Below are 23,135 nucleotides of genomic sequence, written 5' to 3' on the forward strand. Positions count from 1 at the left end.
TTGCTCGAGCATACAGCCAAGGTAACAGTTGGCCCCTCTGTTCATGAGTACATAGTACCACCTTCGCTCGATGTACTTGGAATATTTTGTCCTTGATCACTAGTGTACTCGAGACAGGTTGCTCGACTAGACTTGTGCCCAATGCCTTAGCCAAATTTCTAATGATCATCATAGAACCTGCTCGAGTATTAAGTCATACACGAGGTGTAGTGTGCTCGACTATACTTATCAAAATTTAGTCAATACAAATTTCTGAGACACACCAGTAATCGAACCTTACTCAACTATACATCATGCTCGAAATACTTTTAAGTGTTAGAGCCTTTGCTCGACTAACTTAGACTACAAAAGCTTGATTGTGCTCGATGTACCCTAATGCTCGAAAGCCTTAGCATATTAAATCATTCCTATGCATGTACTCGAACTCAAAACCTAAGTTTCTAGTCCACAAATTTGCTCGAACTACTTAACAAAGTGATCTAGTGGCTTAAACTCGAACTCTCATGTCGACACACCTAGCGCCCTTCTATGCTCAAATCCCCTGCACCCGAATACGTATTTGATAAACAAGAATGTAATCATGCTCGAAACACATACATTACCATTCACTTCATATCAGGTTCTCGTAAGTAAGATATATGCTCGAAAAACTTAACAGCAAGTTTTAATCAGTATTCTTGAAGGTAAGATGCATGCTCGAAACACTTAACAGCAAATTTTAATCAGTATACTTGAAGGTAAGATGCATGCTCGAAACACTTAATGATTCGTACAAATCACATAAGATACTTGACACAACGTTATCATGCTTAGTAAGCAAAGTTCTTCTGCTCGAATTAAAATTAATCATTTCAATTTGATGAGCGGACCTAAACAGTCAGTTTAAGGTGAAATAGGAGATCAAAATCCAGTCCAAAAGAAAATTCAATTTAGAATATTTGGAAAGATCTCAACATGGGATCAGACTATTTAAAACACGATCACACCACTTCATGGTCAGTGTTATTATGACTTAAGTCAGGTTGACAGCAGGAGTACTTAGCATAATTGTCATTGCTTTCTGTGATACATTTAGGATTCAATTAGAGCATAAGTTAGGAATGGTTATTATTGTATTTTCAGATTTCTCCTAATCTCTTCTCAAAGCGTATTTAGCTTTCTCCAAATCACCCCAAATTGACTTCGACCCCCTGATGCCCTGGTCAAAATTGATTTTTGTATAATAGAGCAATTACTTATTTATATTTTGTCTTTGATAACAGACTGTAAGGTTGAACGTTGGACTTACATGCCATCTGGACTTACATGTCTTACATTCAGGGTGTTTAGGACTTATTTGAATGCCCCACCTCTGTAGTTCCCTTAGTGCCCCTTAAGTCATGAAATCAGATAACTTATTTATTTATATTATACTTTTGATCATTTTATACTTTTCAATCACTTTCTTTTTCTTTTCTTTTGAGAAGTTTGCCATATAGCAATAATTTATTTCTGCTCAAATACTTAATAAATATTTTGATAGACCAGAAACACCAACAGGCTCGTGTATGATTGGATAATAACCTTTCTGCCTATCATTCGGAGAGATATGCTAGAGAGCATACCTTGTTTTCCAATGTTTCACCACATCATACTTAGCAAAGTTAAGTGTATATCACATATGACAACTACAGACTATGGAAAGCTACCATACTTTGCCAATGACTGTACTCAAAGCCCTTTGAAATTATAATTCATGGGTTAGTTGTCGTAAAACAGTTTTCTATCATTTCCCAATTTAGATTGGATTCGATTTCCACCAAACCAGTTTCTAGCTTCTTCGGAGCTGGGAACTTGGATAATATTATCTTGTCTCTTATGAAATATCACCGAAAACGGTGTTGCTTAGTCAAAAACTTTTACCATTTTTAAAACCATTTCCTTTTGAATGTTCAATTTAGAAATATTGATTTTCAAAAACAGTGTTGTCATTTAAGCATGTTTACCAAGCACACATTATCACAGTATCACAATATATTCATTCAGACAGTGAAATCACTCAGAGAATCACATGAGTCTGTCGAGCATGCTTAGAAGATCATCGAGCATACTCGAAAGTCACTCGAGAAAACTTAAGATTTATCATTTCAAGTATTGTGCTCAAAAGATTTAGCTGAGTGCTCGAGCAGTAAATTTGTGCTTGAATTACTTAGAAAGTTTTCCAAAACACATGTCCATGCTCGACCATAAGTAACACATCATTTGTGCCCGAGTTACTTGAGAAACCTCAAGTATGATTTGTTTGTGCTCAAAGAGCATTAAACACACCATGCAACACAGAGTTATGCTCGAAATACTTGGATGAGTTTTCAAGGCCAAAGTCTGTGCTCGAGCAGCTGAGCTATGACATCTGTGCTCGAATGACTTAGAATAGTCTTTCAAGAGCCTTTACTTGTGCTCGAGGAGCAACAAGCACACTATCAAGCACAGATTCATGCTCGAGGTACTTAGAATCACAGAAATACATCATGCAAGCACAGATCAAAGTACCAAAAACTGTAAACAACAACAGCAACATATTTCAACAAGATTTTCACATAATTCAGTCACATACATGATTCATGCAATTAGAATAATCATTCAAGAATAGCAATTTATCATGCATAACATTCAAGGTGAGTAACACAGATAATCAATAAGCACCTCACTTAAGAACACATCCTAAATCAGACTTTATCAGCATTTATCATTCCTAGGCACTTTAACAGAAAATGAAACCTGGTTTTATCTAAAGGTTTGGTGAATAAATCAGCCAAATTGTCAGATGTATCTACCCTTTTCATTTCTATTAAACCTTTTTCCTAACAGTCCCTAATGAAATGATGTCTAATTTCAATGTGCTTAGTCTTAGAATGTTGGACTAGATTCTTAACAATAAACATAGCAGCAGTATTATCAATTAAAATAGGTGTAAGTAAGAAATTCAGACCATAATCCAGTAGTTGATTTTTAATCTACAGAACCTATACATAGTAGGCAGAAGCAGCAATGTATTCAGCTTCAGCAGTAGAGATTGACACTGTAGTCTGCTTCTTGCATTGCCTCGACACCAGCTTGTTCCCTAGAAACTGGCATCCTCCAGAGGTTGATTTTCTACTCATGTTGCAACCATCATAGTCACTATCTGTGTAGGCCATCAAATCAAAGGAAGGGTTCTTTGGATACCAAATCCCCAAATCTGGTTTTCCCTTTAGATATCTGAAGATCCTCTTAACTGCTAGCATATGTGAAACTTTGGGGTTAGCTTGAAATCTTGCACAGACACACACATCAAACATAATATCTGGCCTAGATGCTGTGAGATACGTCAATGATCCTATCTTGGCCCTATATTCATGCTGGTCCGTTGGCTCCCCCTTTTCATCAGGTACCATTTTCTCATGTGTGTCCATTGGTGTGGACACTTTCTTGAAGTCTTGGCACTAGAATTTGTTAAGAATCTCTTGTACATATCTTGATTGATATATGGAAATTCCGTCTGCTTTCTGTTGCACCTGAAGTCCAAGAAAGAAATTCATTTCCCCCATTGAAATCATTTTGTACTTGGACTTCATCACTTGCTCAAACTCTTTGCACATTTGTTCATTTGTAGAGCCAAAGATAATGTCATCCACATACACTTGCAGCAGCAGCAGATCTTTGTTTCTCCTTTCATAGAATAGAGTCTTGTCAATTGCTCCTCTGCAGAAACCATTTTTCAACAAATGATTAGAAAGCTCATCATACCAAGCTCTTGGTGCTTGATGTAGTCCATACAATGCTTTGCTAAGCTTGTAAACTTTGTTGGGATGCATTGGATCTTTAAATCCAGGAGGCTGAGTGACATAGACTTCTTAATCAATTTTTCCATTTAAAAATGCAGATTTTACATCAAGTTGATAGACTTTAATGTTCATTGATGCTGCATATGCAAGAAAGATTCTGATAGCCTCTAGCCGTGCAACTGGAACAAAAACTTCTTCAAAGTCTACTCCTTCTTCCTATAAGCATCCTAGGGCCACCAATCTTGCTTTGTTCTTGATTACAATTCCTCTTTCATCCTTCTTGTTTCTGAAAACCCATTTTGTACCTATAGCATACTTGCCTCTGGGCTTGTCAACCAAGTCTCATACATGTAAGTCTCTGAATTGGGCTAATTCTTCCTTCATAGCTTCTACCCAACTGTTGTCTTTCAAAGCTTGGTTAATATTCTTCGGTTCAACTTGGGATAAGAAGCAGGCATACAAGCAGATGTTTGCCTTTTCAGAAGAACTTCTTGTCACTCTTTCATAAAAGTCTCCTATTATGTTTTCTGCAGGGTGATTTCTTTCAACAGAGGTGGCTTGCACAACTTGTTGTATAGACACTTCTGTCTCTAGATTGGTCATGTTCAACTCAGCAGATTCATCTTCAATTCTCACTTGAGATTCTTCATTAGCTTGAACTTGATTGATATCTGATGATGATGCTTCAGTTGACCCAAATTGTAGAGAGTCAAACAAAGACTAGAACCTATCTTCAAATAGATTTATTCCTTCAGTCTGCACAGGTTGTTGTCCTTGATTGGGTTCACTCTCTACTTCAATTGGTCCTTCATTGGACACTTCCACTGCATCATCTTGTCCATTCATATCAACTTCAGCAGAATGATTGTTGTTTCTTTCAAAGTTAAATCCATGAGATTCAAGAGCAACAGATGACCATAGCTTGTCCAGATCAACTTGTCCTTGTTTTCCTTTGTCTTCAAAGCTGGTTCTGTACATGCTATCATCCATATCTTCATTGTAGATTTTAAAAGATTTGATCATCTTTTTGATGTGGTCCAAATTATATATAAATACTATAGATATTTCCTACACTTTGAGTACTTTTGAGCTAAGTTGGTATTGAATATTACTCCTATTTAGCTTATATTTGGGTTTCAAGATTTCATGACACAATGAGCTAAACTGGAGTATATATACACCGGATTCGAGTGGATTTATTATTATTATTTTCCATATTGATCTTTTTCAAATAAAATGAATAATTTAATAATATCACATATTTTAAATAGTGATTGAAAGAACATACATAATCTTTGCATTATCTCATGAAGCAAAAGAATCAAATATCACAGATGCTCGTTTATTTGCCAGCAATGACATCATCTACTATAGAAAATAATAGACTATTAATTATGTCATCCACTAATCTTAATATTGCATAAGCACGAGCCCAAAAGGAAATGAAAGAAACCCATGATACAAAATAAAAAGAAGGCTTTGCATGTGGGATTTTTATCATTGGGCCGCTAGCATTGAAATCAAAAACGAAGTCAGAAAGGAAGCTGTAAGGCCCCGAACCCCGGGAACCCCACAGTTGGTATTCATTCAAAGCACTCCTAAAAATAATTAAACTTAAAAACAATTCTTTTCATTAAAATAAGCATCACAGAGTATAATTTGGCGGAAAACGTAAATAAGTAAATGAATTCCCAAAACCCGGGAATTTTGCCAAAAATTAACATAATTATCTTTAAAAAAAACTTTTAAAAATAAATGTTTAATAATAAAATCTTCAATTCCCGTATACCCTTCACCGTCCAAGTAGCTTCGTGCACGTCCAAGCGATAAGGCATCCTCTTCCTAACCTGAAACTCACGCTAACATGCACACAAAGTCAGCTTAAGCTGAGTGAGTTCAAGTTTTAAATAAGTAACAAAAGTCTTAATAATCATTTCAATGGTTTTAAAACGGTAAACAGAAATACATCGGTTAGGTCACCACATTCAATAAATAGTCATCCTTATGTATGAGCATCTCTATACATGCATTCCTATATATATCAATATATATATATATAACATTCAATAATAACATTCAAGGCCGAGAAAACGTACAACCCAAACACGTAACATTTGGCGCATGCAAACACAAAGTAGGCATACGCAACATTCAGTAGTCGAGACGACTACAACATTCGCCAAATATTGGCCATTCTAATATATATATATATACATACATACATTCTTTAACATTCCAAGGCCTACCAATACTAGCCAGCCTATGTAAAATCGTTTAAAACATTTCATCAAGCAAAATCGCTTAGGTGTGCATGCTAGCCCAAAACTTAAAAAGATTTCAACGGGGCATCAAGAACTCACATGAAATCGATCAAACACCTGCAACGAGCTAGGAAACCCCTAAGTGCACACTCACAAGTAAGGGCCTGTAAATAGTACACAACGCGTTACTAAACTAGACCGTAAGAACAGTCTTGCCTAATGGGCCGTTCAAGCCCAACACTTTGGCCCAAGGCCCAACACCTTGGCCCAAGGCCCAACAACTTGGCCCAAGGCCCAACCCATACCCAATTACTTTACCTCAGCCCCAAAAATCTTTCAACTAACCAAATCCACCGGTTAAGCCTAAAACGAACTTATTGATTAATAACGAGTAAAACGTGTAGATTTTAGCAAGCGAAGATGCATTTAATTACATAGGATAACCTTTGAAATAAATTATTAAATTTTTACCAGACTTTAATAAATGTCTTAGGTTTATAAAAATATTTTTATTATATTTTTCTATTAGACACAAAAATTGTAAAAATTCCTCTAACACAGCAAGGTACGTTCAGCTATTTCAGTGCGCAACAAAATGGTTTTATTTTTATAAAATTCATTACGAAACCAAATTAAACGATTCCAATTGGGTTTGGTTCCTAACTCAAAATAATAACTTCCTGAAGTGGAACCAACCAATTTGGACCTGTCGAAAAAAGGTTATGACGTCGGTAAAATAGACCAGAATCCGTCATCCTGCATTAGCTTTGACACTCGATTTTATAAATTCATAAAAACCATTCAAATCTCGTCCAAAAATTACGTATTATACCTTTCTGGAAACTAGACTCAAAGTAGAACATCATGGAATCAAAATTCAAACAAAAACAATGGATTAACATCGCGTTACAGACCCTACAATAAACGTATACGAATCTGTCAGCAAACTGTTATCATCAAAACTCAACCTTAATGACCAATAAGCGCGTTAATATGATCAATTAAGGTTTAAAAGACATGGGGAATCATAAAACCGACCTGGAATTGCAGTTTTCACGGCTGAAACTTGGCTGGGCAGAAGAAAAACGAGAAGGGGGGTCTTAGCTGCGATCGGCTGCTGTGGTTAGGGTTAGGGTTAACCTTTTGTTTAGTGATATAAAAGAAAAGTTACATCCAAGTCCCTCCAATTTGAAACATAAGGCATAATGGATGGAAAAGTTAAGTCTTTTAATGTACCGGGATGAAGTAAAGGCTTCCGAGAAACGTCGGTTAAATCCCGAAAATAGAACATACTTTACAAGCTTTAACTCTTCGAACTGGAAATAACGGGCGTTACAAGTCCACACCCCCTACAATGGGATTCGTCCCCCGAATCCCGACGCGACAGGAACAACTACGGGTAGAGTTTCATCATCTCGTCCTCGGACTCCCAAGTTGCGTCGGAACCCCCACGGTGCCTCCACGGTACCTTCACCTGTCTAACCACCTTATTCTTCAAACACCTTTCCTGACGGTCGAGAATAGCAATCGGTTGTTCAACGTAGTTCAGCTTACTATCGAGTTCAATATCATCGAGAGGCACATGGGCTTCTTCATCTGCTAAGCATTTCCTCAGATGGGACACGTGAAAAGTAGGATGATTCCCCGCGAGCTCCTCGGGCGATTCCAGCCTATATGCTACCTCACAAACTCGGCCAAAATACAGACGGGCCAATAAACCTCGGATTGAGCTTCCCCCTCTTACGAAAACGAATAATGCCCTTCCAGGGAGAAACTTTTAACATAACCCGATCCCCAGCCTCAAACACAATAGGCCTTCGCCTTTTATCTGTATAAGACTTCTGACGATCCTGCGCGGCCTTCATAAAAGCCTTAATCTTATCGAGCTTCTCAGTCGTAGCCTCAACCACCTCCAAACTACCCAACTGTTTCTGACCAATGGAACCCGGCAGACTGGAGTCCTACACCTCCTACCATACAGCATCTCAAATGGTGGCATCCCAATCGAGGCGTGATAACTGTTGTTATACGAGAACTATACCAACGGTAAGTGACGATCCCAACTACCACCAAAATCGATTACACAGGCCCACAACATATCCTCAAGAGTCTGAATGGTCCTCTCGGATTGACCATCCGTCTGCGGGTGATAGGCCGTACTGATAAGGAGTTTGGTACCCATCTCCTCATGAAATATTTTTTTTTTCAAAACCTGGAGGTAAAACGTGTATCCCTATCCAAAGCAATAGATACTGGCACCCCGTGCCTAGAAGCGATCTCACGAATAAATACATCGGCCAGCTGCTCAAAATTAAAAGTCTCTCGAATAGGCAAAAAGTGAGCGCTCTTGGTCAGTCTATCCACGATTACCCAAATGTCATAATTACCCCTAGGAGTACGAGGCAGTTTAGTCACGAAATCCATAGTAAAATGCTCCCATTTCCACTCAGGTATTTCCAACGGCTGATGTTTACCAAACGGCTTCTGATGCTCGGCCTTAACTTGTAGACACTCAAACACTTACTCACGTACTGAGCCACCTCAAATTTCATCGCAGGCCACCAGTAATTTTTCTTCAAGTCTTGGTACATCTTGGTCGCGCCCGGGTGAATAAAATAGCGCGACTTGTGTGCCTCATCCAAATTTTATCTCTGAATCCCCCACACTTCGGTACCCATAAACGACCATCCTTATACTTCACCCCGTCACCGACGTCCTCCAACAATTTCTCCTGACCCCAAACACGCTCTGACATAATCCATTCCACCTGCAAAGTCTCATTCTGAACGCTGGCTATTTGCTTTAAAATATCGGGTTTAAGGATAAGTTGGTAAGATTTTACACGAATCGGCTTCGGTCTCTCCTTCCGGCTCAACGCGTTAGCCACCACGTTAGCCTTACCTGGATGGTATATAATCTCCAAATCAACTCCAACCATCGACGCTGGCGCATATTCAGTTCCTTTTGTTCGAAGAAATACCTTAAACTCTTATGATCGGTATAGATAACGCAAGGAGCACCGTACAAATAATGCCGCCACAAGTTAAGCGCAAACACAACGGCCGCAAGCTCCAAAACGTGAGTAGGATAATTCGCCTCGTGAGGTTTCAACTGCCGTGAGGCATAAGCGATGACTCGACCTCGCTACATCAAAACACACCCAAGCCCCTGATAAGAGGCATCAGAATACACTACCAAATCATCGGTGCCATCAGGTAAAGCTAAAATCGGGGCGTGCGTCAACCGGTTCTTTAACTCGAGAAAAGCCTCCTCCTGCTCAGTACCCCAAACGAACTTAACACTCTTCGTAGTCAACCTGGTCAGCGAAGAAGCAATTTTTGAAAAGTCGGGAATAAAGCGGCGGTAATACCCCACCAAACCCAGGAAGCTACGGATTTCAGATGGAGACTTTGGAAACTCCCATTCATTCACGGCTTCCACCTTTGCAGGGTCAACCAGAATACCACTCGGGTTAATAACATGACCCAAGAATTGAACCTCACGCAACCAGAAGGAACACTTAGAAAATTTCACATACAGTTTGTTCTTCCGCAGAGCCTCCAACAGTTCCACGAGATGACCGGCGTGATCAGATTCACTTTTAGAGTACACAAGAATGTCGTCGATGAACACAATAACCAAACGATCGAGCATCGGCCTACACACCCGGTTCATAAGATCCATGAACGCAGCCGGTGCGTTGGTCAAACCGAAAGACATCACAAGAAATTCATAATGCCCATAACGAGTGCGGAAGGCAATCTTAGGAATATCTTCCTCCCGAATCTTCAACTGATGATACCCAGACCTAAGGTCGATCTTCGAGAACCAACTAGCACCTTGGAGCTGATCAAATAAGTCGTCGATCCTTGGGAGAGGGTACCGATTTTTAACAGTGAGCTTGTTCAATTCACGATAGTCAATACACATCCGCATGCTACCGTCCTTCTTTTAATGAACAGGACCGGGGTACCCCAAGGTGAGATGCTTGGTCGAATAAAGCCCTTATCGAGCAAGTCTTCCAACTGAGCCATAAGTTCCTTCATTTCATTAGGCGCTAGGCAGTAGGGAGCTCGGGCAATGGGTTTGGCGCCTGGTACAAGGTCTATCTGGAACTCGACCTCGCGATCCGGCGACACATCTGACAAATCATCTGGAAATACATCCGGGAAATCCCGAACAATAGGAACATCACTGACGGTAGCCCCCTCGGTATTCACATTCATAGCATACGCCGGATACGCCCCGCACCCCCGTTGCATCAACTTTCCCGCCTTAAGCATGGATATAATATGTGGCGTCGCAACATTCCGATCACCAAAGACCGTAATTTGAGTCCCATCCGGGGCCCTAAGACGAACGAGTTTCTGACCACAAATGATCTGAGCATCAATATTCGCGAGCCAGTCCATCCCGAGCACCACATCGAAACAACCAAGCGGCATCAAATACAATCGCACCGGAAATCTATACCCAGACAACTCGATGGAACAACCCTGAATAGCCCTAGACACGGACACGGATTTTCCTACGGCGACCTCAACCTCAACACATAGACTACGCGCTCGGATGATTTATTCAACGAGGAACAGAAAGCAGAAGACACAAAACTTCTACTAGCGCCTGAATCAAATAAGATTGACGCCGGTAATTCATCAAGTAGAAAGGTATCTAAGATAACATCACGCTCCTACTTAGCTAAACAGTTGCACATACATTCTTGAAGGAGCGAGGAATTTAAGTGGTTAAGTACCAAGGAACCCCGAGTGACAGTATGCTACGCCTCAGCTAAACAATTACGTGCAAAGCGTTCGAGAGGATGGGAAACGAACAGGAGAATTTAGAGAATAAGATAAACTTTAACGCTAACGACTCGAGAGTTGGCCAAATCCTATCCCTACAAAGACGGAACCCTAACATAGTCAGACACAAGTAGTATTTAAAACATGGAAGGTAAGGGTAAACTGCTAATAACGTTGATCAAGTGTTATTAGTCATTTACTTCACCGGCCCGTTCTAAGCACCCCTGCTCCTAACCACATCAGCATTCTATCTAACACTTTACAATTAATCACATACTGGAAACTTTCAAATTCAAAGGAATGACTAAATAATTTAAAGTTACCTCATGGCGTGCAGCTACTCGCGGTGGTCATACTAATCTCTTTTCTTACAATTCGAGTCCAAGTATTCGGGGATGCACGGATCACTCGAACCATGGCTCTGATACCAACTTGTAAGGCCCCGAACCCCGGGAACCCCACAGTTGGTATTCATTCAAAGCACTCGTAAAAATAATTAAACTTAAAAACAATTCTTTTCATTAAAATAAGCATCACAGAGTATAATTTGGCAGAAAGCGTAAATAAGTAAATGAGTTCCCAAAACCCGGGAATTTTGCCCAAAATCAACATAATTATCTTTAAAAAAAAACTTTTAAAAATAAATGTTTAATAATAAAATCTTCAATTCCCGTATGCCCTTCACCGTCTAAGTAACTTCGTGCACGTCCAAGCGATAAGGCATCCTCTTCCTAATCTGAAACTCACGCTAACATGCATACAAAGTCAACTTAAGTTGAGTGAGTTAGTGTTTTAAATAAGTAACAAAAGTCTTAATAATCATCCCAACGGTTTTTAAACGGTAAACGGAAATACATCTGTTAGGTCACCACATTCAATAAATAGTCATCCTTACGTATGAGCATCTCTATACGTGCATTCCTATATATATATCAATATATATATATATATAACATTCAATAATAACATTCAGGGCCGAGAAAACGTACAACCCAAACACGTAACATTCAGCGCATGCAAACACAAAGTAGGAATACGCAACATTTAGTAGTCGAGACGACTACAACATTCGCCAAATATTGGCCATTCTAATATATATATATATATATATATACATACATACATTCTTTAACATTCCAAGGCCTACCAATACTAGCCAGCCTATGTAAATTGTTTAAAACATTTCATCAAGCAAAATCGCTTAGGTGTGCATGCTAGCCCAAAACTTAAAAAGATTTCAACGGGGCATCAAGAACTCACATGAAATCGATCGAACACCTGCAACGAGATAGGAAACCCCTAAGTGCACACTCACAAGTAAGGGCCTTTAAATAGTACACAACGCGTTACTAAACTAGACCGTAAGAACAGTCTTGCCTAATGGGCCGTTCAAGCCCAACACTTTGGCCCAAGGCCCAACACTTTGGCCCAAGGCCCAACAACTTGGCCCAAGGCCCAACCCATACCCAATTACTTTACCTCAGCCCCAAAAATCTTTCAACTAACCAAATCCACCGGTTAAGCCTAAAACGAACTTATCGATTAATAACGAGTAAAACGTGTAGATTTTAGCATGCAAAGATGCATTTAATTACATAGGATAACCTTTGAAATAAATTATTAAATTATTACCAGACTTTAATAAATGTCTTAGGTTTATAAAAATAATTTTATTATATTTTTCTATTAGACACAAAAATTGTAAAAATTCCTCCAACACAGCAAGGTACGTTCAGCTATTTCAGTGCGCAACAAAATGGTTTTATTTTTATAAAATTCATTACGAAATCAAATTAAACGATTCCAATTGGGTTTCGTTCCTAACTCAAAATACTAACTTCCATAAGTGGAACCAACCAATTTGGACCTGTAGAAAAAAGGTTATGACGTCGGTAAGACAGACCAGAATCCGTCATCCTGCATCAGCTTTGACACTCGATTTTATAAATTCATAAAAACCATTCAAATCTCTTCCAAAAATTACGTATTATACCTTTCTGGAAACTAGACTCAAACTAGAACATCATGGAATCAAAATTAAAACAAAAACAATGGATTAACATCGCGTTACAGACCCTACAATAAACGTATACGAATCTGTCAGCAAACTGTTATCATCAAAACTCAACCTTAATGACCAATAAGCGCGTTAATATGATCAATTAAGGTGTAAAAGACAAGGGGAATCATAAAACCGACCTGGAATTGGAGTTTTCACGGCTGAAACTTGGCTGGGCAGAAGAAAAACGAGAAGGGGGGGGGTCTTAGCTGCGATTGGCTGTTGTGGTTAGGGTTAGGGTTAACCTTTTGTTTTATGATATAAAAGTTACATCCAAGTCCCTCCAATTTGAAACATAAGACATAATGGACGGAAAAGTTAAGTCTTTTATCGTACCGGGATGACGTAAAGGCTTCCGAGAAACGTCGGTTAAATCCCTAAAATAGAACATACTTTACAAGCTTTAAATCTTGGTACCGGAATTAACGGGCGTTACAAAGGTGGTGGAAAAAAAAGTTTTCTTGCATAAAAAGGATTGTCGTTTAGAAAGAACCCTACGTTTGGAGAGGGGGCACCGCAAGAAGCAAAGGAAGCAGACAACTTATTTGTGGTAGCTGCAGATAGCATTGCACGAACATTATTTTGTAGAAGGCTTTGGTGCACAAGGAACAGAAGGAGGACCCAGGTTGGAAGCGACAGCCGCAAAGGGAGGCTGAAAAGTGAGACGCAAGAAGGTTTATTAGATATCGAAATCATTTATTTTTCATTCTTCCAATTTCTTGACATGAACTCAAATAATTTTAACTTTGTTTATTATTATTAATGAGTAGCTAAATCATCAGAACTACCTAGGTTTGGTTGATTGACGATGTGTTGGCGATTGTTTCGGGTTGACTAACGAACATAAAGTTTATTTTCTATTGTCAAGTTCATATTATTATGATTTTATTCTATGATTATTATTGAGTTTGTCAATATTATATTAATTAAACCCCGTGTGATTTAATCTTTACATGAATCAGTTTCGTATTTTGTTTAGGATTGCATGCTAGACTGATTACTTGGTGTTTTTGGTTGTTTGTGGTAGACGTCACCATAGGGTTTGATTGGTTAGAGTTGTTCATCTTAGTAGTTCAACTCCTTTTAGTCAGACCAAGACATTAGGAGTCGGTTTATCTCTTTTTCTAGTCGATTTACTTAGCCGTTGCGAGACCACGTTCGGTTTTCTAGCCGTTGATTGGGTTAATTTGTAAGCTGAATTATTTAATTTTTTAATATAGAATTACCCCTTATTCCCTAGGTTTGTTAGGATTATGAGCCTTAGAGGAATTGGTGATTTTGATACGGACCAAGTAATAAATCATTAGGGTACTTAGAAAGTCAACCGTGCTTTATTCTTTTTTTTTCTAGACGTTTTTAGGGGTCTTTAGTAAAACTGACCATGGAGACCTATTTTTCCTTATTATTTTCTAGTTGGATCGTCCTTAGAACCCGGTTTCATGCGTTCGTTGTCACCCGAGCGTCGTCGATAGTCGTTAAGATTCCTTACCTAGGTGGTTCCCCTTCATCATATTTGAGAGCTCCGTTAGTGTCGTTAGTTTCGTTAAGTTTTCCCGTTAGCTTCGTTAAGTTAAGTAAGTTAGTTAATTAAATTAGTTTAAATTAATTAAAATAAAATAAAAAAATAATAATAATTAATTAATTAAATATTGTTTTTAGGGCCGGACTTATTTAGGGTTTAGTATCCGAACCACCTCTACTGTCCTTGAGTTCGATACCCGGACTTCCTTTCTCTTTGCTACACTCAACCGGTGCACTTGCCGACTCTGTGAACTAGGTTAGGTTGTTTGGTTTTTAAAGCTTAGTTGCTAATCGTTTTTATTATTTATATATATTTTTTCGCACATCAAGTTTTTGGCGCCGTTGCCGAGGACACGGTTAGAGGCGATTAGAGAACGACCCGAGTTGGGGACTTGCCTATTTGCTACTTTGTTTATTTGTTTTTAATTTTTTGTTAAAACTAGTTTAGTTAGTTTAGTGCCTTATTGCTTATTTTTCACTTAGTATAAATTTAATTTTCTTTTATTTGTAGTTAGTTAATGCGACGTATTGGCTCTCTAGGACCACCAGAGTTTCCAGGATTTAAAGAACCTGAAAGAGAGTTTTGTGAGAGGCGCCACGCTAAATCATCAGTAAGTGCTCCTTCATCTCCTACTTCACTTTCTGCACCTATTGCCGTTAGAGATATGGCAGACCAGCCTGTTAGGAGAGTAGTTGCCGACTACGGTAAACCATCCACCGCCATCCATAATAGCATCACTATAACGCCTGTCGACGGAATGCAAATGGGAACTGGGCAATACCCACCCACGTCGTCCAGCTGATCCGAAGCTCAAACCAGTTTCACGGGCTATCACACGAGGACCCGTCCAATCACATTGAGATGTTTGTTCAGACTTGCAATACTTTCAACATCGGAAATCTTAGCCTTGAGTCCATTTATCTCCATTTGTTCCCATTCTCTCTCACTGATAAAGCCTTCAAATGGCTTAAATCTCTGCCGACCGTCTCCATCACTACTTGGGCTTGTTTGCAAGAGAAATTCATGAATAAATTCTTTCTCCCTTCAAAATCTGCTCGTATCCGCGACGAAATATGTTCTTTCCGTATGAGGGGTGATGAATCTTTTTACGAGGCTTGGGAGAGATTTAAGGACCTGATTCTTAGTTGTCCTCATCATGGTCTGGAGACATGGATGCTCGTGGAGAAGTTCTATAATGGGGCGACGCGGCACACTCGAGAGATGCTCAATCAGACGGCCAATGGAAATCTGCTGAAGAACAAACTCCTTGCCGAGTGCTTTGATCTGTTCGAGGACCTTTCCGCGAGCTATGAGGAGCGAGAGACTAGGGCCCCAGCCACTACTACCAAGGGATTGTACGAAGTAGATTTGAACACTTCACTCCAAGCTCAAGTTGACTCGTTGAAGAAAATGGTGAATGATCTTACGGTGAAAGTGTTGCAAAGTGTGATATGTGTAGAGGTGGCCACGATACCATCGATTGTCAAGTGCACATTAATGAGAATCAATAGGCGGTTGACTTCGTCAACAACGCCTTTCGATTTCAAAACCCCGCCTTCGGCGGGAGCACTGGCTAGAGAAATCAGAATAATTTTCGTGGAGGCCAACCCGGTGGTTATTAGTAGCAGCAGCAGCGTCGAGAGAACCTTCTTGCACCGAGAGGTTCAAGCCAGGGGAATGCCGAGCATGATGTTAATGGTGAGAAAAAATCCTCGTTGGAAGAGATGATGGCGAAGATCCTGAGGCGAGATGAACGTAGCCGATCGACAAACGAGGCGAAATTCGCAGAACATGATGCTATGTTGAAGAACCAAGCCGCGACTTTAGCTAATCTTGAGAGGCACGTTGGAGAGATTGTGAGTCAGTTGTCTGAAAGAGCACCAGGAAAACTACCGAGCAACACAGAGACAAATCCACGAGGATTCGCCAAAGCAGTGACGATTAGGAGTGGTGTAAGGGCACGTGACGAGCCCGTTATTCAGGAGGTGACTACTGGAGGAGTTGTCGAGGAGCCTGTGGTTGATGGAGAGGAGCAGGTGGATGAGGAGATTCAGATGGAGTCTCCACCAGCCAAGGTGCATCAGAGGCGCAGCCCAGCAAGTACAGCACTGGCCGAGAAGCAATCCAAACCACCACTAAGAGTTTTTAAGCCCAAATTGCCATATCCCGGGAGACTTCAGATGGACAGAGACGAGGAGCAGAACGCCAAATTTTTAGAACTCCTTAAGCAACTTTATCTAAACTTTCCATTCCTTGAGGCATTGACTCAGATGCCTAAATATGCCAAGTTCCTCAAGGAAATTTTCACTAATAAGCAAAAGTTAGCTGAAGTTTCTTTCGTTCCTCTTAGTGTTGGATGCTCTGCTATTCTGCAGAGCAAGTTGCCTAAAAAGATGGCCTATCCTGGGAGTTTCATGATTCCTTGCATCTTAGGCGATGATACGGTTAGTCATGCATTGGCCGACCTTGGGGCCAGCATTAACCTTATGCCATATTTTGTTTTCAGTAGATTAGGTTTGACTGAGCAGAGGCCCACGAGGATAAGCATTCAACTAGCGGATCGATCCGTAAAATATCCTCGTGGGATTGTTGAGAATATGCTCGTTCGTATAGGCAAGTTCATCTTCCCGGTGGACTTCTTCATTCTTGATATGAACGAAGGCGATACCGTTGCGCTCATTCTAGGCAGACCTTTTCTTGCTACCGCGCAAGCGTTGATCGATGTTCGCGATGGTAAATTGATTCTTTGAGTTGGGGATGAGAACGTCACCTTTGACGTACGACAGTCACTCAAACACCCCAAATCGTCTAATGACTCCCTATACTTCATTGATAGGATCATGACTCATGTGGGGGAGTTCTTTATTGACATTTGTGGTGGCTCCGCTTTGGACACACAGATTCTTGATAGGGATATTCCAAGGGTTGAGATGGTCGCCATGACCGAACAACTATCTGATGCTGAGGCCGAGTCGTCCTCCCTTGATTCTGACATATCGACTGAGATCGTGCGAGATGATCCGAAGGATCGACCTTCCGTGAAGAGTCCTCCTTCTTCCTTGGAACATAAAGATCTACCCACTCACTTGGAGTATGCGTTTTTGGATAATGAGAGGAAGTTGCCAGTGATTATTGCTTCAGCACTGACGGAGGACGAGAAAATGAAGCTATTGAAGGTGCTCAGGACGCACAAGGAGGCCATTGCTTGGAAGATTATCGACATCAAAGGTATAAACCCCTCATTCTGCACTCATAAAATCCTCATGGAGGATGATTTCAAAACCGTCGTTCAGCCTTAGAGAAGGCTAAATCCGAAGATGCAAGAGGTTGTGAAGAAAGAGATTATCAAACTCCTTGAAGCAAGGATCATCTTTCCCATTTCTGATAGGCCCTGGGTTAGTCCAGTTCAAGTGGTTCCAAAGAAAGGTGGCATGACTGTCGTCAACAATGAGAGGAACGAGCTCATTCCCACTCGAACTGTGACTGGTTGGAGAGTCTGTATCGACTATCGCAGACTGAATGATGCCACCAGGAAAGATCACTTTCCTTTACCCTTCATTGACCAGATGTTGGAGCGTTTAGAAGGTCAGCAGTACTACTGCTTCCTTGATGGTTTCTCCGGGTATTTTCAGATCCCGATAGCTCCAGATGACCAGGAGAAAACCACATTCACTTGTCCTTATGGCAAGTTTGCCTATAAACGTATGCCCTTCAGACTTTGCAACGCTCCAGCCACATTTCAGAGATGCATGGTGGCTATCTTTCACGACATGATTGAGGACTCCATGGAGATTTTCATGGACGACTTTTCGGTGTTTAGGAGTTCCTTTGATCATTGTCTTTCTAATCTTGAAAAGATGATGTCTCGTTGCGTTGATACCAACCTAGTCCTTAACTGGGAGAAGTGTCATTTCATGGTGCGCGAGGGTATTGTCTTGGGGCATCGAATCTCGAGTTCGTGGATTGAGGTAGATCGATCCAAAATTGAAACAATCTCTAAACTCCCCCCCCCCCCCCCCCGCCTACTTCCGTGAAATCTATTCGAAGCTTTTTGGGTCACGCTGGATTCTACCGTCGTTTCATCAAAGATTTTTCAAAAATCGCGAGACCCATGACTAAGTTTCTTGAGAAGGATGCTCCATTTTTCTTTTCTGAGCAGTGTATCGAAGCGTTTGATCTTTTAAAAGACAAATTTTTTAACGCCCCGATCATGGTTGCTCCCGACTGGTCGTTACCATTCGAGTTGATGTGTGACGCGAGCGATTATGCAGTCGGTTTCGTTCTTGGACAGAGGAAGGAGAGACACTTCCATCCGATCTACTATGCGAGCCGGACCTTAAACGACGCTCAGGAGAACTACACCACCACCGAGAAAGAACTTCTAGTTGTGGTGTTTGCGTTCGATAAGTTTAGGTCCTATCCTGTTCTATCCAACACTGTTGTTAACACGGATAATGCCGCTATTCGATATCTCTTCAGCAAGTAGGATGCTAAGCCTCGTCTTATCCATTGGATTCTGCTACTGCAAGAGTTTGATATAGAGATCCGTGATAAAAAGGGGGTCGAGAATGTGGCGGCCGATCATTTGTCACGCCTGGAGAGAGCCGAAGTTGAAGATGAAGGTATTGAGCTCGATGATCGTTTTCCTACTGAGTGTTTGATGTTTGTTAAGGCACAAGATGCCAGTTACCCTTGGTTCGCCAATATCGCGAACTTTCTTGTTGACGGGTCTATCCCGAAAAAGATATCTCACTAGCAAAAGAAGAAATTCTTTGCTGACGTTAAGTTCTACATCTGGGATGATCCAAATTTGTTTCGTATCTGTGCCGATCAGCTTGTTAGGAGATGGGTGGATGCTAAGGAGTGATGGCAGATTTTGAGCCATTGTCACGAGGGACCGAGAAGAGGGCATCATGGTGTGAGCCTCACCGCGAAGAAGGTATTTGATGCTGGATTTTATTGGCCGTCAATGTTTAAAGACGCGCATACATTCGTTAGAGGTTGTGATCGTTGTCAGCGTATCAGTAATATCTCATCTAGTAATGAGATGCCCCAGAATTTTATTCAGGTTTGCGAGGTCTTCGACATCTGGGGTATTGATTTAATGGGCCCGTTCCCGTCATATCGCGAGAACAAATACATACTCATGGCTGTTGATTATGTCTCAAAGTGGGTCGAGGCCAAAGCCTTACCCACGAATGACGCCAGGGTTGTAGTGAGATTTCTTAAGGCTCTTTTCTCTCGGTTTGGTGTTCCGAAAGCCTTGATCAGTTATCGAGGTACTCACTTCTGCAACGCGCAGATGGAGAAGGAGTTGCAACGCTATCGGGTCACCCATCGGCTTGCGACAGCCTACCACCCACAAACTAGTGGGCAGGTGGAAGTGAGTTACCGGGGCATTAAACGCATTCTTAAGAAGACGGTTGGGCTAAACCGAAAGGATTGGTCCGATAAGCTAGATGACGCTCTTTGGGCCTTCTGTACAGCGTATAAAACTCCTACCGGTTCTACACCATTTCGGATGATTTATGGGAAGGTCTGTCATCTACCCGTCGAGTTAAAGCATCGTGCCTCACGGGCACTTCAGACAGTTAACCTCGATATTTCGACTGCCGAAGATCATCGTTTTCATTAGCTGCATGAGTTAGAGGAGCTTCGTGATCATGCATATGCGCATTCATATAATTATAAGCAGAGGACTAAGGAGTTGCATGATCGAAAGCTGTGAGGTAATAAACAGTTCACCGTACTTTTTTTTAATTCTCGGTTGAAGTTATTCCCGGGAAAGCTTAAATCCCGATGGTATGGACCGTACACGGTCAAGGAAATCTTCCCGTATGGAGCAGTTGAGATTGAAGATAAAAAAAGGACCTTCAAGGTTAATGGTCATCGTCTCAAACATTAAATCGGCTAGAAGGCGGAAGAAAGGGAAGGCATGGTCTTGCGCCTCACAGCATTTGACGCATAAGCGTGATGGAGGGGTCAGGCTGAGGACCCGCTAAACTAAGCGCTCTCGGGAGGCAGCCTGAGTTGTAGAGTTTTCTAGTTATTTTTGTTTATTTTATTTCCTGTTCAAGATATCTCTCTATTAACGACCACTCGTACTCAATCTCCATTCGAGTCGGTCGATTTTAGAAGTATTCTATATAAAAAAAATTCAAAAAAAAAAAGAAAAAAAAACTTACATAAAAAAAATCATAAAATACAAAAATACAAAAAAAATGTTTATTTCTTATATTTTCTTTTTGTTTTGTACGCTGCTATATGCGAGCGAGTGTGGTTTAGTACAGATGGTATGTATTCGCATGATAGCTCTGATGGCGTTATGGAACCTGCTCCTGAGGATCACAAGATTAGAAGACACAGCTATTGTAGGTTCCCTGGACGGATCACACGAGATATCTCGGTCTACTCAGGTGCGGAATCCCTGCGTAGATCGTTACGAGTGTAGAAAGCAAATCAAACAAACACGATACGATAAACGAACACGTTATATTGATAACCAAACACGTGATACGATATCACTATTACAGACTCACGTTACCGAACAAACTCGTTAACCAAAACTACTAACAACTATCAACTGAACCACCACTAACCAAGCCGTAAGCTTGTATATAAATACACGACAACTTCGCCTGATATGTTCAGGCGAAGTTGTCCATAACTTCGCTTGTTCAACAAGTTCGCCTAGGCGAACTTGTTAACAACTTCGCTTAAACAAAAACATTAATAACATTACAGACTCGATTACAGACACTAGACTATGAACTACTAACATTCATGCACCAACAGACTCCCCCTTGGCAGTAGCTTCATATCTTGATCTTTAAGCTCTTGTCTTGTAATCTTGTATCTTCACGCATGCACTCCTTCTCTCACACAAACTGACATGACTCTTTGATACTTCCTCGCTTCATCCTTCCAAGCAGGAATATAAAAGATTTTTTTCTCATTAAGCACCTTCAGATCAGCTTGCGATAAGTTTACCAAATGCATCGGATCGTAAACTCTAAGGAGCTCTTGTTCATCCTCGTCTTCCATCACCGCCTCTGCTGTCTCACAATCCACGTACCACCACTTTAGGTCTTTAAGCACATCCTTGGGCATTAGCTTCATCGGTACTTCTTTCAGGCACCGGATCGGTTTATACTTCATTACCATCCAAGGTTTTCCATCAGTTCTTAGACCTCTATCCTTGTCCTCAACAAGTTTTCCCTTTTGTGGCTTCAACAGCTCAAACTTCTTCTCTTTTATACTCTCTCTCCAAACAATTTTCTCAATGACTCTAGCCATATTATCGTCACTTCGATTGATTAACCCCAATCTGGCTAAGTCTTTCACTTCACATTCCGGCAGTGTATTCAACGACCTTAACATTCTTTTAAAATACTGAACGCCGTCATACCGTTTGAGCACAAAGAGCTTCAACTGCTCATCATAGATCCAGCAAATAATCCCTTTCTTCGCTTCAGCATAGCCTTTCATATTATAATTCTTCTTGAACATGGTTGGAACAGCAGGCTTTTTAGTCTTAATAAACCAATGAGCATATCCTTCTTTCCACCTAGGTTGCTCCTCCCACTCTGTCTCATCATTCTCCATCTCAGTACCAATATCGGCTTTCTCAACATCTGGGATCTCGTGTTCAACATTTTCTTCTACTATCTCACCCTCTTCAATCTCATCTTCAATCACAATTTGTGCGCCAATCTTCTCAATCTCCTCAATCGGCAGCACATCATCATCAAACATATCTTCATCTTCTAGCATATCATCATTCAATTCTTTCAACGCATCTATCACATCATCATCATCATCAACCATCACCACCTCATCACCACCAACTGCACCCGCAGACTCCCCCTGAGCTGTGGAAGTCCCAAGAGCTTGAGTAGTTCTTGGCAACTCACCACCTGCACCTTTCGGTGCATTGGGATCATCGTCTCTGTCATTTCTCTTCTTCGTCCTTAACTCGTCGCCTCTACAGCCTGTCTCCCCCTGAGATGCCAAGAACTCCTTCATAGCATCTATAATTCGCCCATGTTCAACCAGGAGGGACGACTGTAGTTGATTCTCTGCTACAAGGCGTTGAATAGCCTGGGTCTGGATAAAGTTTATCCTCGATTGCTCTGCCACGACCCGCTCAAGTGCAGCTATTCTCTCCGAGTCTGAGAGGGTTGCATCGAAATCAAACCTCATGTTAGATGTGTCTTGAGTATACTGAGGAGGGATCTCGAATGTAACCGGGACATCAGAAGCAGTTGTGGACGTAACCGCAGGTGGTATCGTGACCGACAACCCTGCAGTTGCGACGATCGTCGACTCTACAAACCGTGCCACCACCTCTGAAGGAGTAAGCGTTGGAGGTGGTAACGACACAATCTCCGGAGTCGTCGTCTGTAGTGTGATGGATGGGATGCCGACAGCTGATGTAGCCACCACAGGAACATCTACGGCGCTTGTAACCTGTACAGAAGTAGGAACAATCGAGATAGCCGACAGTGCGGATGGAGCGAACCGTACAACTCTTGAAGTCTCTCTAGCTCCCATACCTGCACCTGTCCTCTCCCGTCTTGAACGTCTAATCAACTTGTGAATGTCCTCTTCCTCTTCTTCTGACTCACAATCATCAACTGTCCTCTTCCTCTTCCCTAACGTCCTCTCTCGTCTCACCATCATCCTTCT

At 41.1% G+C, this 23,135-nt stretch overlaps 1 protein-coding gene and 1 non-coding gene across 2 annotated transcripts; one reads left to right on the forward strand and one right to left on the reverse strand.

Moving 5' to 3' along the window:
* Positions 1-15,503: 15,503 nt before the first annotated feature.
* LOC143624349 (small nucleolar RNA R71) lies at positions 15,504-15,610 on the reverse strand. Its single transcript, XR_013152091.1, has one exon. It is a non-coding gene; the product is annotated as a small nucleolar RNA R71 (small nucleolar RNA).
* Positions 15,611-16,174: 564 nt separating this feature from the next.
* LOC143624312 (uncharacterized) lies at positions 16,175-17,197 on the forward strand. Its single transcript, XM_077095008.1, has 2 exons — positions 16,175-16,465; positions 16,628-17,197. The coding sequence occupies exons 1-2, from the start codon at positions 16,175-16,177 to the stop codon at positions 17,195-17,197; spliced, it is 861 nt and encodes a 286-aa protein (XP_076951123.1).
* Positions 17,198-23,135: the final 5,938 nt, after the last annotated feature.

This window comes from Bidens hawaiensis, unplaced genomic scaffold (assembly GCF_021521415.1).
Source record: "Bidens hawaiensis isolate Kalapana, Puna unplaced genomic scaffold, B.hawaiensis_p1.1 tig00003760_1, whole genome shotgun sequence".
NCBI lineage: Eukaryota > Viridiplantae > Streptophyta > Magnoliopsida > Asterales > Asteraceae > Bidens > Bidens hawaiensis.

Excerpts from the sequence above, each read along its gene's own strand:
- LOC143624312 (XM_077095008.1), top strand. The coding sequence starts at position 16,175 with ATGGCGAAGATCCTGAGGCGAGATGAACGTAGCCGATCGACAAACGAG. Across the intron at positions 16,466-16,627 it reads GAGTTGTCGAGGAGCCTGTG|ATGGACAGAGACGAGGAGCA; the intron begins GTTGATGGAGAG and ends GGGAGACTTCAG.